Source organism: Salvelinus namaycush, chromosome 8, assembly GCF_016432855.1.
Source record: "Salvelinus namaycush isolate Seneca chromosome 8, SaNama_1.0, whole genome shotgun sequence".
NCBI classification, from domain to species: Eukaryota; Metazoa; Chordata; class Actinopteri; order Salmoniformes; family Salmonidae; genus Salvelinus; species Salvelinus namaycush.
This window is the reverse complement of record NC_052314.1, coordinates 9,667,192-9,683,560: the sequence shown is the minus strand read 5'-3', so window position 1 is coordinate 9,683,560 and position 16,369 is coordinate 9,667,192. Positions and strand designations below refer to the sequence as shown.

General features: G+C 39.7%; 1 protein-coding gene across 1 annotated transcript; it reads left to right on the top strand.

Annotated features, from left to right (window-relative positions):
- Window positions 1–1,699: 1,699 nt before the first annotated feature.
- On the top strand, window positions 1,700–5,324 carry LOC120051722 (ladderlectin-like). The gene is made up of 5 exons (XM_038998609.1): window positions 1,700–1,775; window positions 1,987–2,102; window positions 2,515–2,691; window positions 4,270–4,384; window positions 5,317–5,324. Exons 1-5 carry the CDS (start codon window positions 1,700–1,702, stop codon window positions 5,322–5,324), a joined length of 492 nt encoding a protein of 163 aa, XP_038854537.1.
- Window positions 5,325–16,369: the final 11,045 nt, after the last annotated feature.

Here is a 16,369-nt window from a genome sequence, read left to right as displayed (position 1 = left end):
AGCATTCTGCAGCGATTCACCATCCTATCTGGTGTGCACTTAGTGGGACTATCATTTGTTTTTAAACAGGACATAATACCCAAAATACCCCTCCAGGCTGTGTAAAGGCTATTTGACCAAGAAGGAGAGTGATGGAGTGCCGCATCAGATGACCTGGCCTCCACAATCACCTGACCTCAACCCAATTGAGATGGTTTGGGATGAGTTGGAATGCAGAGTTAAGGAAAAGCAGCCAACAAGTGATCAGCATATGTGGGAACTCCTTCAAGACTGTTGGAAAAACATTCCAGATGAAGCTGGTTGAGAGAATGCCAAGCGTGTGCAACACTTTCATCAAGGCAAAAGAGTGGCTACTTTGAGGAATCTCAAATATAACATTTATTTAGATTTGTTTAGCACTTTTTTGGTTACTACATGATTCCATATGTGTTATTTCATAGTTTTAATGTCTTCACTATTATTCTACAATGTAGAAAATAGTACAAATATAGAAAAACCCTGGAATGAGTAGGTGTGTCCAAACTTTTGACTGGTAGTGTATACAAAAATGATAGGGTGGTATTTCGGATACAGCCTTGGTAAGCCCCTGAGGGGTGGAGTGGCCCATCTCTGATGCAGTGACTTTGGGGTGAATACAGTTCATAATTAGCTAACAGACAGACAGCAGGGTTGGCAGCACATTCAAATTTAAGACAGATAATTCAAATTATTCCAAAAAATTCCAGAGCTAGCTAGCTAGTTAAACTGCAAAAAAAAGTCAACCTAAAGAAATCACAATGATGACAAAGGTTTTTCTACTAATGATTTGCCTTCTGAATGTCATTGTGTTTCCAAGCCTACGTCCTCATCAGTGCCAATTAGGTAGAATTCAGTAGAATCTTCAGTCGGGCACCTGTGCTCAAGAGAATATTCATAACAATATTGCAATGCAACGTGCAACCCATTAATTTCTTTCAAAAGTTGTTAATTTTTGAATTATAAATACAAATGACTACCTTCAAATTGGTATGAACCCAACCCTGTCAAACAGGTGGCTATCGGACAGGTCCAGCAGGTCTTGAGCTGGACAGACAGAATGCAAGGGTGTTAAAGGATGAGAGAGAGAAAAAGAGGGAGGGGTCTGACTGGACAGGTCCTTTAAAAAGGAGAGTAGGGAGAGGTAGAACTCAACTCACAGGCAGGACAGAGAGAGAGAGAGAGATACCCAGTGAAGACCTCTGAAGATCTCCGAAGAAGTGAAGCTACAACGGAACATTTCAGGTGAGATTTCAACATCTGTTCATCTAATACTGTATCTGAATGCATGCCAAATGGCACCCTATTCCCTATATAGTGCACTACTTTTCACCAGGGCCCATAGAGCATATTTGACCCTGGTTAAAAGTACTGCACTTTATATGGAATAGGGTGCCATTTGGGGACATGCATATTCATGTGTGCTAGGCTAATCTTCTCTATGTGGTGGAACAGATGATACTTGGTATTCCTCAGCCCTACATTAGCTGAATCTGCTCTAATGTAATAGTACTGGAATATATCAGATAAGTGGAATGGCTGGGGGTACTCAAAGAGAGGTTTGGGAAACTTAACTACACTCTGAAGTACTCACTGACTTTGACTTGATGGCTTCTCTTTCACTGTCTGTCTTCTCTTTCACTGTGTGTCTCACTCGCTCTTTCTCTCCCAGGAGACTATCACCATGGCGATGTTGACCATTCTTCTGCTTCTCAGCGCTGCCTTTGCACTGGGTGATACCCTAACTCTGGACGAAGCAAGTAAGAGAGTTCACCTCACACTTTACATCATTATTTTTAATGTTGTAGCAGGGGGGTGGTGTGTGTGAGTGTTTGTGTGTGTGGAATGACTGATCTACAAATAATATTGAGTAGTTATTTATGATGCCAGGTGATTTGTAGATCAGTCAGTCTCGACCCACCTTGAAAGTTGGCTGCAATTTCTAACGTGCCCTTTGTCTTCTCCTTACAGATGATATGGTGGCATCTGCAGCAGATAAAAAAAGCCCATGCCCCATAGGTTGGTTCCAGTTTAAGTCACGCTGCTTCATGTTTGTTGAGACTGCAAGGACATGGCCTGAAGCAGAGGTAAAATGCTTACCCTCTTCTGTGAATTAAAGAAGTTCAATTGAAATCAACTTGCTTATTTGGTTTGATGTTATCTTAAAGGGGATTTTGCCTTATTTTAACAGGCATCACATGGATGTTCAGTACGTAAAATACTGAACCCCCCATTTAAGTTATTGTCTAGTTAGAATTTTCTAGGCTTTGCAATATTTATTTAATGTGTGGAGTCAGAACTCCTGTATATTGGAACCCACAGGCCACGAGTTAAGACAGAGATAAACTAATATCTCGAAGAGCCTATTTCAAAGAACATTAGTTGTGATGGCCAATATTTAATTCTGAGAGTCCAGAACACACATTCTCACAAAGACAGGACAACTGACTAATACCTACATTATGACATGCCTTTGTCCCTGTCTACGGCTTGCTCTAGCGCCACTGTATGTTCCTTGGAGAAAACCTGGCGTCTGTGCAGAACACTGTGAAGTACCTTGGAGCAAACCTGGCGTCTGTGCACAGCTCTGAGGAGTCCCAATTTCTACAGGCGGTGGTGTTGATCAAGACTGGCGATTTCCCTCTGACCTGGATTGGAGGATATGATGCTGTTCAGGCAGATGTGGAAAAGGTACCCAATTGTCATATTTGAGTAAAAGTTAAAATACCTTAATAGAAAAAAAATGTAGTTCAATCGGTAATATTCATTTGTCTTCTTCTAACGCCTCTTGAGCTATCATAATACGTTACTGAGTTTGGGTAATCCAAAAGTTACATTACTGATTACAATTTTGAACAGGTAACTAGTAATTGTAACAGAATTACATTTAGAAAGTAACCTACAGTACCTAACCCTGGGCATATGGCACTGAATCATACAGTATAATGGTTGTTAAAAGCAGAATTTTATATTCACACAGTGGTTACTTCCATTTAACAACGCTACATGGTTTTGTAACAGTAGGCATCAAGTTACTTTCCGAAATGTTGCATAAATGCTTGAAAGGGCTATTATTTTTACCGAACACCATTAAAGTTTACATATCCCCTAAATGCTTTCAATTACCCAATTCTATAAGCATGCCCAATTTAGGCATTTTTTTAACAACATGATAATCCGCTTGAAAGAACATGGTTTTTGAAATAATCAGAAACAATATGTGATTATTTATTAGCCTAGTGGTTAGCAGTATTTAGGCATTTCATGTGAATAAGGCCTCATGTGAAATCATTGTCTAAAGCGCAAGAGATACTGTTGCATGTAGGTCTAGATTATTTGTGGGTTGATCATATAGAAATATCATAACATTATGTTAACAAATCCAAAGTAATGTCCTGTCTATGGTGGAGGAAGCACTGACTCACTGCCTTTTTCTATTATCAAGACACCTGCTGGTAACTCTTAACTGGTTTGGACTGATGAGACTCATATAACCCATAAAATTAGGAGTAAAATGTCTCTTCTCAGCCCTTACGATCAGTTCTCTACTCTGAGGTCAGACCTAGGTTTGGAAGATCTTATAGATGCCCACTGCAGTATCAACTGACACAGTGGGTTATAGTGGGATAGCATAGTAGGCTAGAGTGAGTACTATGGCATCATAAGTCATTCAATGTTTTAATATTTAGAAATGTTTTAGTTTTAACATTCTGGAAGTTCTGTGGCAGTGATTTCAGTTGAGAATGTTGAAGCCTGCGTTACACCATTCAAATGAATGGGGATAGAACACACTTTATATGAGCAAAAAGATAGCAAATAGCTATGTTGCAGCAAGCTAAGGTGAGTCAGTCTGTACATGTCAATGTTGATTTAATGTTTGTTGCATTAACATTTCAAGAGCAGTAGATAATCCAAATAGTTCCCACTGAATGCTAAGGAGCTTTTATGCGAATTTAAAACGGTTATAGTTCAAAAAGTATAAATGATATCTAAAAGCAACAAACAAATTACTGCAAAAAACAACCACTCTTTTTCCCTTCAGACATCATTGCACGTGTAATAGAAGGGCACATGATGTACCACCATTTTTTAACATGCTGCTCAACGCTCCTCAGCTTGGCAACAAAATCAATAACAATGGTGGTGTGGCGGTCAGTGGTGCTGTTTCCCCCCACTGCGGATTCCATCTATAAACGGTTGTGTTCTAGTTATATGTGATTTCTTTGATACTGAGACCTCAGTTCTTCTCCACAGGACAGGCTATGGTTCTGGAGTGACGGATCCAAATTTGATCACGAGAACTGGGCGAAAGACGAGCCCAATAACAATCAGGGTGCCAGAGAGCCATGTGTTCAGATGAACTTTGGAGGTATAGTAAGCCCACTATCATTCACTGATCCATTCATCAAATTAAATGTTATTCCTAGTAAGTATAACAAATAAATCTGACACACACACACTTTTATTTGAATTTTTGTGTGTATATCTGAGTTGATTTGAGAGGTCATTTCTATTCTGTGTTTCCGCTTAAGATAAACATGCCTGGAATGATGAATTATGTGGAAGGAGATTTCCCTCTGTGTGCTCCATAAGGACCTGTTCAATCCATGAAACTATCAACTGAAACCAACAATTCTATTGCGTAGTGTCAGCATCCTAACCGAAAAATCTTTATGGTAAAATCAAATAGTTTATGAAGATTATTTGTTGCTGTAAAATGAAAGTTTAGTTACTTGTTGCAGACAGTTTATGTGGTTTGTTGTCAATAAAACAGGTGTACACATTATTTTCTCTCAGGAGTCATTATTAAACATGAATGATAGTTCCATAATTGTCAAATCCTTTGAGGTGTTTCGTTAAGATAGTCTAGGAGGCTGTTCAGCGGTCATTTAAATTCTTTGATATTTTTTCAATTATTCTTGGAGAATATAATTTATAATTGATTCTCTTGTATAACCCAAAAGGTTGTATTACTCCACAAACAACATGAATGTAAACAAACAATGTATATTGCTTTAAAATAAGTCAAACATGATCATGTGGTTGTCATAGACCGTCAGAGCGCTGTCTATGAATTTGAGAGGTGTTACGTTTCCCTACACCATCCATTCTCTCTATACCAGTAATGGGTCAGCCGTTTGGCTGTTCTTAGAATCACAGAATGTAGCTTTTTGTTTCCAAACTCTCACTGGGTATAGACATGTGTGAGTACAATATGTGCTTGTTAGAGCCAAATATATTAGAGTTGTATGGAGTGGTGTGATACTCACAGTGTGACATGTTTATTCCCTCTGTTAACAGCTATGTAGTATAATTACATCAACATGATCATGGTAATCAACACATTTAGGTTTGTTATTTGCTACTTTGTACTTGCTAAATGCTGAATGAGTGAGAATGTGAATACGATATAGTATAATATAATATTATAGCCTAGCACATCATGTTACATTACATTGTTAAACACAAAAACTGTTTCCAGTGACAAGTTGATGAGAAGACCAGTCAATAGTTATGTTGGGCAGCTGTACTTCAAACAACATCTGCCAGTTGAATATAGACAGAGTGGGACAGTAAGTTTCGTTCGGGGTATTCTACACAAAATGTAGGGTTACTTCTTTATTATGTACAAAACTTCACAATGTAATTTTACATTAACATCATTATTGAAAGATTATTAATGAGATCCTATGTACGTTATATATCGTCATCAATAATGATGAAAGCCTATGTATAATTGTAGGCTTCATGGGACGCGAACCCTCATCAAATGACACTTGAAGATAACGTGCCAACCACTGGTCTACTAACCCATGTTTATGATAGACAGGAGACAGTACAGGTGGACAGTCTCAGGCGGGATGACATCACAATGGCTACCAGAACTCACCTGCAGCTCACCTCTGCTACATTCCCACCTCCAAGGGGCCCCCATTGATTTTGTTAGTCTCTCTCACTCAGGTATCATATTAACATAGCAAAATGTGTAAAATTGCCGGAAATGTGCTTTAAAACTGCAAACATTTCTCTCCACCCTATGGCAAAATGTGTACAATTGCAGGAAATGAAATTAGAAACTCTTATCTTCGCCCCATGGCAAACTGCTTGGAATTGCCACAAACTTTCTTTAAAACTGCAACATTTTCCTGTTGTCATTTTAAATTCCAATGAAACTGCTACGTTTCTGACCAAGTGCATCATTGAAACAATCTGTCAGTCCCCTCGCTACATTATTACATGTTTGATCCATGTACAAATAGGCACACGGGAATACGTATGTAAGGTATAACTTTCCCTTAATCAGAATCTAGTTACCAATTCATGATTAACTAGTCCAACACATTAAAATGTTTTAATCAAAGAATAATTCCACAACACAAGCTATTAAAAAATGTCTGCACCACATGTACAGTTGAAGTCGAAAGTTTTACATACACGTAGGTTGGAGTCATTAAAACTTGTTTTTCAACCACTCCACAAATGTCTTGTTAACAAACTATAGTTTTGGCAAGTCGGTTAGGGCATCTACGTTGTGCATGACACAAGTAATTTTTCCAGCAATTGTTTACAGACAGATTATTTCACGTATAATTCACTCTATCACAATTCCAGTGGGTCAGAAGTTTACATTCACTAAGTTGACTGTGCCTTTAAACAGCTTGGACAATTCCAGAAAATTATGTCATGACTCAAGAAGCTTCTGATAGGCTAATTGACATCATTTGAGTCAATTAGAGGTGTACCTGTGGATGTATTTCAAGGTCTACCTTCAAACTTAGCGCCTCTTTGCTTGACATCATGGGAAAATCAAAAGAAATCAGCCAAGACCTCAGAAAAAAAATTGGATACCTCCACAAGTCTGGTTCATCCTTGGGAGCAATTTCCAAATTCCTGAAGGTACCACGTTCATCTGTACAAACAATAGTACGCAAGTATAAACACCACGCAACCGGCATACCGCTCAGGAAGGAGACGCATTCTGTCTCCTAGAGATGAACGTACTTTGGTGCGAAAAGTGCAAATCAATCCCAGAACAACAACAAAGGACCGTGTGAAGATGCTGGAGGAAACAGGTACAAATGTATCTATATCCACAGTAAAACGAGTCCGATATCAACATAACCTCAAGGGCCGCTCAGCAAGGAAGAAGCCACTGCTCCAAAACTGCCATAAAAAAGCCAGACTACGGTTTGCAACTGCACATGGGGACGTGAGCCGATGAAACAGTACGGATTTTCGGACGTTAGCCTGGCGTGGGTGCCTGGAATCTTTGGCAATTTTTCAGGCTGTAGAATTGCATACCTTTTTGAGGATCTGAGGGCCCATGCCAAATCTGTTCAGCCTCCTGAGGGGGAAGAAGCACTTACGTGCCCTTTTCAAAACTGTGCAGGTGTGTGTATACCATGTTAGGTTCTTAGTGATGTGGATGCCATGGCACTTGAAGCTCTCGACCCATTCAACTACAGCCCATGGATGAGGGCGAGCTCTCCCTTTCTCCTGTAGTCCACAATCAGCTCCTTGGTGTTACTGAAGTTGAGGGAGAGGTTGTTGTCCTGCAAGCACACTGCCAAGTCTCTGATCTCCCTATAGGCTGTCTCATCGCCATCGGTGTTCAGGCTTACTCCCGTTGTGTCGTCATTAAACTTGACGGTTTGCAACTGCACATGGGGACAAAGATTGTACCTTTTGGAGAAATGTCCTCTGGTCTGACGAAACAAAAATAGAACTGTTTGGCCATAATGACCATTGTTATGCTTGGAGGAAACAGGGGAGGCTTGCAAGCCGAAGAACACCATCCCAACCGTGAAGCAGGGGGGTTGCAGCTTCATGTTGTGTGGGTGTTTTGCTGCAGGAGGGACTGGTGCACTTCACAAAATAGATGGCATCATGAGGTAGGAAAATTATGTGGATATATTGAAGCAACATTTCAAGACATCAGTCAGGAAGTTAAAGCTTGGTCGCAAATGGGTCTTCCAAATGGACAATGACCCCAAGCATACTTCCAAAGTTGTGGCAAAATGGCTTGACAACAAAGTCAAGGTATTGGAGTGGCCATCACAAAGCCCTGATCTCAATCCTATTGAACATTTGTGGGCAGAACTGAAAAAGTGTGTGCGAGCAAGGAGGCCTACAAACCTGATTCAATTACACCAGCTCTGTCAGGAGGAATGGGCCAAAATTCACCAAACTTATTGTGGGAAGCTTGTGGAAGGCTACCTGAAACGTTTGACCGAAGTTAAACAATTTAAAGGCAATGCTACCAAATACTAATTGAGTGTATGTAAACTTCTGACCCACTAGGAATGTGATGATAGAAATTAAAGCTGAAATAAATCATTCTCTCTACTATTAAACTTACTTAAAATAAAGTGGTGATCCTAACTGACCTAAAACAGGGAATTCTTACTGGGATTAAATGTCAGGAATTGTGAAAAACTGAGTTTAAATGTATTTGGCTAAGGTGTATTTAAACTTCCGACTTCAACTGTAGGTCCACAGTTCAGAACCAGGATAGCACACATGATATCACTACCTTAACCTCAGCTTTGCAGGAGTCCTTTTTTTGTTGTCATTTTAGCAGACGCTCTTATCCAGAGGAATTAGGGTTAATTGCTTTTCGCAATGGCACATCAACAGATTGTTTACCAACGCTCTTAAATGCTAGGCTACCTGCCAGGTCCTTCAATGTTCCAAAGGAAACTGGCCAAATTAATTTCCCAAAAGGAATCTGGTACATACATTTGTGTTAAGTAATAATTTTTTAATTCATTCTCAAAGGGTATATGCTAACAAGGCTTGTGGATGGATGCTCATACACATGGTCTGCTAAGACCCTTTGTAGCCAGTCTCAAAAGCTAAACATTTTCCAAAAGCATTTTATCAGCAAGAATACACCTTCAATGTTTACATGTCACATAGGATCTATTTGGAACCATGTGCACACATGTATTTATTTATTCTGGTAAACATTTTTACCACAGTAACATTCCACACAGCCAATAGCCTTACATGGGCTTTTAGCCGTTATTGTTGTGGCACTGATAATGGGGTAGACTCTGGCTGTAGCTGAGAGAGAACTTGTGGAATAGACACCGGCTGCATTGCGGATTTAACCAATCCGCATTCAGGATTAGACCCACCCATTGTATAACATTATATAATATCACATTGTAGCCTATCATAGCACATACTTTATGTCAAATCAGAGAGAAGGTTTTATTGCATCATCAAACTTCCTTCAAACACCAAATAGCACCAGCCTGGGTCTATGAGGATCTATGCACTCAAAAAAAATGTTTGGGTTAAAATCAACCCAATTTGTGTTATTTGGTAACCCAGCGCTGGGTAATTATTGGACAGAACATGCTTATTTTTACCCAGCCAGTTGGGTTGGGTGAATAACCCTAAATGTTGTGTTGTTGGGTTAAAACATGGGTTAATTTAGGCAGCTGGGTCTTGTTAAATGTAATCCATAGGTTATTTTCAGGAGGTGTGGTTTTTTAGACTTTCAGGTAGTACCATCTTAAGTTGCACACTGCAAATGTCAATGTTCACTAAATATGTTAGCACATTACATATTCTAATATAATATTAATACAATTAGTATTTACATATTGTAATAAAGTGGTATTTATCCCAATGTTGGGATTTGCATACTAGTAGGCTCTAAGGAACTCATGTGTAAGATACAGATGTGTAAGATACAGATGTGTACAGATGTGTAAGCCTTATTAAAGCTACAAAACTGTCAGTGTTCAACCTTAAACAGTGATAACACTATAACATAACAGATGATCCTGTTAGCAATTTATTTTATTTTCAATAACACAAACTCCAAAGCAAATCAGGGGCAGAAAAATAGGTTTATTCAGAGAGGACAAATCAAGATGTTATGCTGGGTGTCAGATGTTCAGTCTCCCCTGTCCTCAGCTTTTCCCCACCGAACAAAGGAACAGGATGCCATTTTTAACCCCCCACCCTAGCCTGGGGTTGACCAATCAGAAGTCTTTGCAGGGCAACTTGGCCAATGACCAAATAACAAGTATCCAACTCCAGACTCAATGTACAGACCAATGAAAATGTTGCCCACGTAGCTCACATCACTCTGAGTTCAGGAGTGACATTCCACAGATTCTGAACAGATGTTGAACTGAACCCAACTCCTATTTAAAATTCGCTAATGACCATTAGTACTCTAGTTTTTAGTCCTCTCAAACTCTGCGTTGTGTATTTATCTTCAAAATATTCTTACAATCCAGAATTACATTTTCTCTCATGGGTGGCCAAAAGTTACTATCTGAAAGCCAAGCTCCTACTAAGCTACACCTCCAGTCAACTGATCTGACCCTCTGAGTCATATCTCAATAATCCAGCATCAATAATCCAGCATCAACAACACAACCAAGTGACCCAATGCCTGCAACCCAGCAGTTGAGTCATCCAAACAACCCAACATTGTTTTTAGTCTAGGCAGCCGAATTACAGATGCCAGATCATTTTGATGATCTAGGAAAATGAGACGAGTATGATATATTTACAAAATAGCAGTCATAACCATTAGCATTAAAAAGTAGCCCTTTTTAATATGAAACTTCTAATGATTTGGAAACAATTACGATTGTCTGCAGGCAATTCTTTCTTGTGAATGATATTCTATTAATTGCATTTACAAGCCTACAAGTGAACATGTCAAAATAGCATACACTCCGCATGGATCTAAAATGTCTGTGATAATGTCAATATAGAACGCAACAAATACATTCTACAACTGTTTTGAAAAGATTCCTAAATGTTTTATCAAATCCTTCTAAATCAATGTTGATGTAATAGGAGTTGTCACCTTATGCTCTAGGACTAGCCAGAATACTTTGCTGCAGTCTACAAAACAAGCAAACTCATTAGAATGTATCTCCAGCAGTGCTCTCAGGAGGTGGCCCATCTAATTCATCCAGGCTCAACATTCCTTATGTTACCATTGTCCCAGGTGTATGAAGAGAACAGAGGGGAATCAACATGCAAATCAAGAAGCCGCCCCTGTTATCCACCTGTACCAGGACCTGAAAAGATAGTGCATGTATCAGGCTGCATACAGAATCCCCCAGGGACAGAAACCACAGGGTCACATTTCAGTTTGAGAAGTCAACCAGTTCTGTTCACAAGTACTCTAGTTTGGAAGCTTGGGAACAACACTAACACACTTAATACAATATGTTACTCTGTTTAACGACCAACTCCAGCGGAGACATTACTGTGATTTGTCATGTGGTTTCCCTGAAAAGTGACATTTCTGATGTGGGTTTGATGCCGTTGGGTGCATATGTTTAACTGAAAATGTATATTGATGTGCCTGCAAGGAAGTTAGCGTAGACTTGGCAAGCATCTTTGTTTAATAACCATATGTTTTCAATAAAATCTACTTTGTATTACGGAATTGCCTACATTTCCCCAACCAAGAGCATGTTTGTGGTTAGCCATTACAGTGTCAAAGATAGCAAGTCTGACCCTCCCTCCTCTGATTGGTTATCATGGTGCAACTTCAATCGGACATTGATAAATATTAATAGGAAATAAATAATGATGGAATTCTTAGCCATAGCCTCTGCTTGTTTTATGGACTTTGCTGCTATACCTTCCATGTTGACCCATAGTGTCAACACTCATCCATGCAAAGCAAACTATCAAGGGTACTTTTAATGCAACACTTCAAGAGACCTGAAAATAATATGTTTGTGGTATTGGTTTACAGAGGTTAAGAAGGTTCCTTGAACCATCAAGATCTAAGTGTAGCCACATGATGTTGAAAAAGAGACAGGGGAACGAACTGCCACTAAAATAGCAGTGCCATTATGCTTCTGTGTATTATCTGTGATGGACGGGAAAGCAGGATATCAATTCTTAATCTCTCCCTGCTGGTCTTGGTTACACGCCCTCAGCAGCGGACTGTGGAAAATGGATTACGCCTTTTGGCTCAAGCTGAGCAGTGTGCTCGCAGGCGAAGCATGCGGGTTGCCAGAGTGGGGCGTTTTACTGGCAGCGGTGTCTTTTGCCTCAACATGTGCGTTGCCAGAGTGGGGCCTTTTACTGGCAGTGGTGTCTTTTGCCTCAACATGCGCGTTGCCAGAGTGGGGCCTTTTACTGGCACCGGTGTCTTCTGCCTCCGCATGTGCGTTGCCAGAGTGGGGCCTTTTACTGGCAGCGGTGTCTTTTGCCTCAGTATTGTTCTATTCTGAGAGGATGACAAGTTCAAATATTGTTCTGGATGCCTGACAAGCACATACACCCTCCCCTTAACAATCTTACAGAATCAACTAAACCCACTGGTTTTGACCTACATATTGTGGATGTTAACAGTCAACTACAGAGAGTGTAAATCCCACTCTAATTTTTTTTTAGAAAATATATTGCTTCTGAGTTGCAGGTTTGACCATTTAAAATGTATATGGTCATGTCAGTTCACATGAAGGTAGGAGAAAAAAAAGGGCACTCCACATCTCCTCTTTAAATCAGAGCAAACCTTTCTACTGTCATTCAGAGTACAAATCAACTATCAAAGTGATTTAGAACATGGCATATTCATCTACCAGTATGATTAATTCAATACAAGTAGCCTTGAAGGAGATCAAAGGGCAGGCCCCTTTGCAGCCAATCCCAACTGGAGAATTGGGCTTGAAGATCAAATTGGGTTTGACTAGCCGGTTCTATTTCCATGGGAGTCTAACTGTAAAGCCTCTCAGTAGGTCATTAGCAAAAGAGAGTGCCTCTGGACAGTGTAGATGAGGTGGTCCGTTAGTAATGAGGAAAGAGATGGATGATCCCTGGACTTTATCCAGAAGTAAGGGAAGCTGTAGGTCAACTACAGAACTGAACAGATTGGAAAGTATTGCCTGCAATGTGAGGAGAGGTTACTGTAATGTTCTGCAATTCGGCACATTTTTACATTGGGCAGAGAGAACATTTTGCGGTTTTAAAACTAATTACTTAAAATTCTACAAAATGTGCCTTGTCATGGGGTCGAGAAAAAAAATCAGTTTAAAGGTACTTTTCTGCAGTTCTACAAACGTTTGCATGGGATAGAGAAAAAATATGCAGTTTTAAAGCTAATTTCCTTCGATGCTATACATTTTGCCATGACTTATGCCATGTTCATCTGATATCTGAGTGAGAGTGACTAACAAAATCAATGGGGGCCCCCTGGAGGTGAGCGCCCCTGGGCACGTGCCTTGCATGCCCGGTCAGTATTTCAGTCACGATTAGTGCAAGGTTTAGGATAGCTGGCTACACTAATACTTAGCCATCTATAAAATGTTAGCTGCCATGGCTAATTGAGTGACTGTCACTGACTGACATAAGAGGAAAACTGCTGATGCACAACCACATTTGGAAATAAGTTGAGCCCCCAACTGACTTCCTGAAAAGCTTATCAAATCAAATCAAATATATTTATATAGCCCTTCTTACATCAATTGATATATCAAAGTGCTGTACAGAAACCCAGCCTAAAACCCCAAACAGCAAGCAATGCAGGTGTAGAAGCACTTATCAGCCACTTATGTCTAGAAACGGCACCGGGCTTAGGCCTATGACCAGTGCAGAATTAAAATAAAATAAAATTACAAGTCAGGTGTATTCAGGATGCTTTGAACGTTGAATGAACATTCAAAACTTGACGACTTGGTTTGAAGTACAAAACAAGATACTTGAGGCATTTCAATATAGTCTTATCTTACTTGTATTACTTACAACACTGTACAGGACATAGCTTAAAACAAGTAGATGTAGAGGCAAACCTTGGAATGAGTGGAATAAATGAAGATAACAGTAGTGTTCTTGCTGACACAAGCACACTAATTACCCTACCCATTACCCATTGTAAGGAATGACTTCTCCTGACTTATACAGTATATTACCCTACCCATTACCCATTGTAAGGAATGACTTCCCCTGACTTATACAGTATATTACCCTACCCATTACCCATTGTAAGGAATGACTTCTCCTGACTTATACAGTATATTACCCTACCCATTACCCATTGTAAGGAATGACTTCTCCTGACTTATACAGTATATTACCCTACCCATTACCTATTGTAAGGAATGACTTCCCCTGACTTATACAGTATATTACCCTACCCATTACCCATTGTAAGGAATGACTTCCCCTGACTTATACAGTATATTACCCTACCCATTACCCATTGTAAGGAATGACTTCCCCTGACTTATACAGTATATTACCCTACCCATTACCCATTGTAAGGAATGACTTCCCCTGACTTATACAGTATATTACCCTACCCATTACCTATTGTAAGGAATGACTTCCCCTGACTTATACAGTATATTACCCTACCCATTACCCATTGTAAGGAATGACTTCCCCTGACTTATACAGTATTAGCTAATGTGAAATACCAAATAAGTTCCACAGGAAAATGTGAGTTGGTCAAGTTTGGAGGCAAAAATGCTGACTGGAGCTTGCATTTGGTCGTTTTTTATTATTGTTAATTTGTTCAACCAACAAAGGTTGTTTTGTTTTTCATTCAGGGACCTAGGAAATTCTTGTTTTGGAACTCGTTTGATTAGAAACGCCTTACGTGTATAAATTCCTGTATGTCTCTTGAACTAATTGAGATAGTGGTTGCCTGACACAGAATAAAGTCACATCGTGCTGAGCTCCGTATGCTGTCTTGTCTTATCTTGATGTTCCACTCTACGACCCCTCCAAACGGCGTGTTACACTTCCAAAGCCTTTTTCTATTCCTCGACTTTTGAAGATCGTAACTCAGCCTCATAGAGACTAACCGAAAATATCCACATATGCATCGGAGACACGTCTTTCTTGTGGAATGTTTGTTTCTAGCCTAAGCAAAGAACAGGGCCATAATTGATCGCTTCATATAATCGGAATACATTTTTGCCCCTTAAAATATTTACATCAAATCAAATTGTATTGGTCACATACACGTGATTAGCAAATGTTATTGTGGGTGTAGCAAAATGGCTTGTGCTTAATTACATTTTTTATTTTCCCCTTTATTTATACAGGTTTTTCTCATTGAGGTAACATCTATTTTCCAAGAGAGACCTGGTCCAATAGCAGCAAGGGGAACAACGTTTCAGGCAAAACAACTTACATACACTAACACAACATTTAGAAAAACTATAAACACACAACGAAAACATTTTACGTAAAAACACGAAAGTCTTAAAGACAATGTCCTAAAGACAATTACACTCTTCTATGATATATACATCAATCAAGTGTTTAAACTCAACCAACAAAACTAGATCATCAAATAGCTCCGACAGTGCAGTAATATCTAACAAGTAATTTCTAACAAATTACACAACATATACCCAATACACAAATCTAAGTAGGAATGAATTAAGACTATATACATATGGACGAGCGATGTCAGAGCGGAATGGACTAAGATACAGTAGAATAGGATAGAAAAACAGTATATACATATTAGATGAGTAACGCAAGATATGTAAGCATTATTAAGTGAATGAGATACCATAGAATAATATAGAATACAGTATATGCATATGAGATGAGTAATGCAAGATATGTAAACATTATTAAGTAACTAACATACCGTAGAATAGTATAGAATACAGCATATACATATGAGATGAGTAATGCCAGATATGTAAAAATTATTAAAGTGACTAGTGTTCCATTCCTTAAAGTGGCCAGTGATTCCTAGTCTATGCCTATAGGCAGCAGCCTCTAATGTGCCAGTGATGGCTGTTTAACAGTCTGATGGCCTTGAGATAGAAGCTGTTGTTCAATCTCTTGGTCCCAGCTTTGATGCACCTGTACTGACCTCGCTCTCTGGATGATAACGGGGTGAACAGGCAGTGGCTCGGGTGGTTGATGTCCTTGATGATCTTTTTGGCCTTCCTGTGACATCGGGTGCTGTAGGTGTCCTGGAGGGCAGGTAGTTTGCCCCTGGTAATGTGCTGGGTATACCGCACCACCCTCTGGAGACCCTTGCGGTTGCAGGTGGTGGAGTTGCCGTATCAGGTGGGATACAGCCTGACAGGATGCTTTCAATTGTGCATCTGTAAAAATTTGTGAGGGTTTTAGGTGACAAGCCACATTTCTTTAGCCTCCTGAGGTTGAAGAGGCTCTGTTGTGCCTTCTTCACTACACTGTCTGTGTGGGTGGTCCATTTCAGTTTGTCAGTGATGTGTATGCCAAGAAACTTGAAGCTTTCCACCTTCTCCACTGCGGGCCCGTCAATGTAGATAGGGGCTGCACCCACTGCTGTTTCCTGAAGTCGACGATCATCTCCTTTGTTTTGTTGACATTGAGTGAGAGGTTGTTTTCCAGGCACCACACT

What these genes read in the sequence shown, in the direction of transcription:
- LOC120051722 (XM_038998609.1), top strand. Translation starts at nt 1,700, where the DNA reads ATGGCGATGTTGACCATTCTTCTGCTTCTCAGCGCTGCCTTTGCACTG. An exon ending in CCTAACTCTGGACGAAGCAA is followed by an intron (nt 1,776 to 1,986) that starts GTAAGAGAGTTC and finishes TTCTCCTTACAG; the next exon opens with ATGATATGGTGGCATCTGCA. An exon ending in GAGGATATGATGCTGTTCAG is followed by an intron (nt 2,692 to 4,269) that starts GCAGATGTGGAA and finishes TCTTCTCCACAG; the next exon opens with GACAGGCTATGGTTCTGGAG.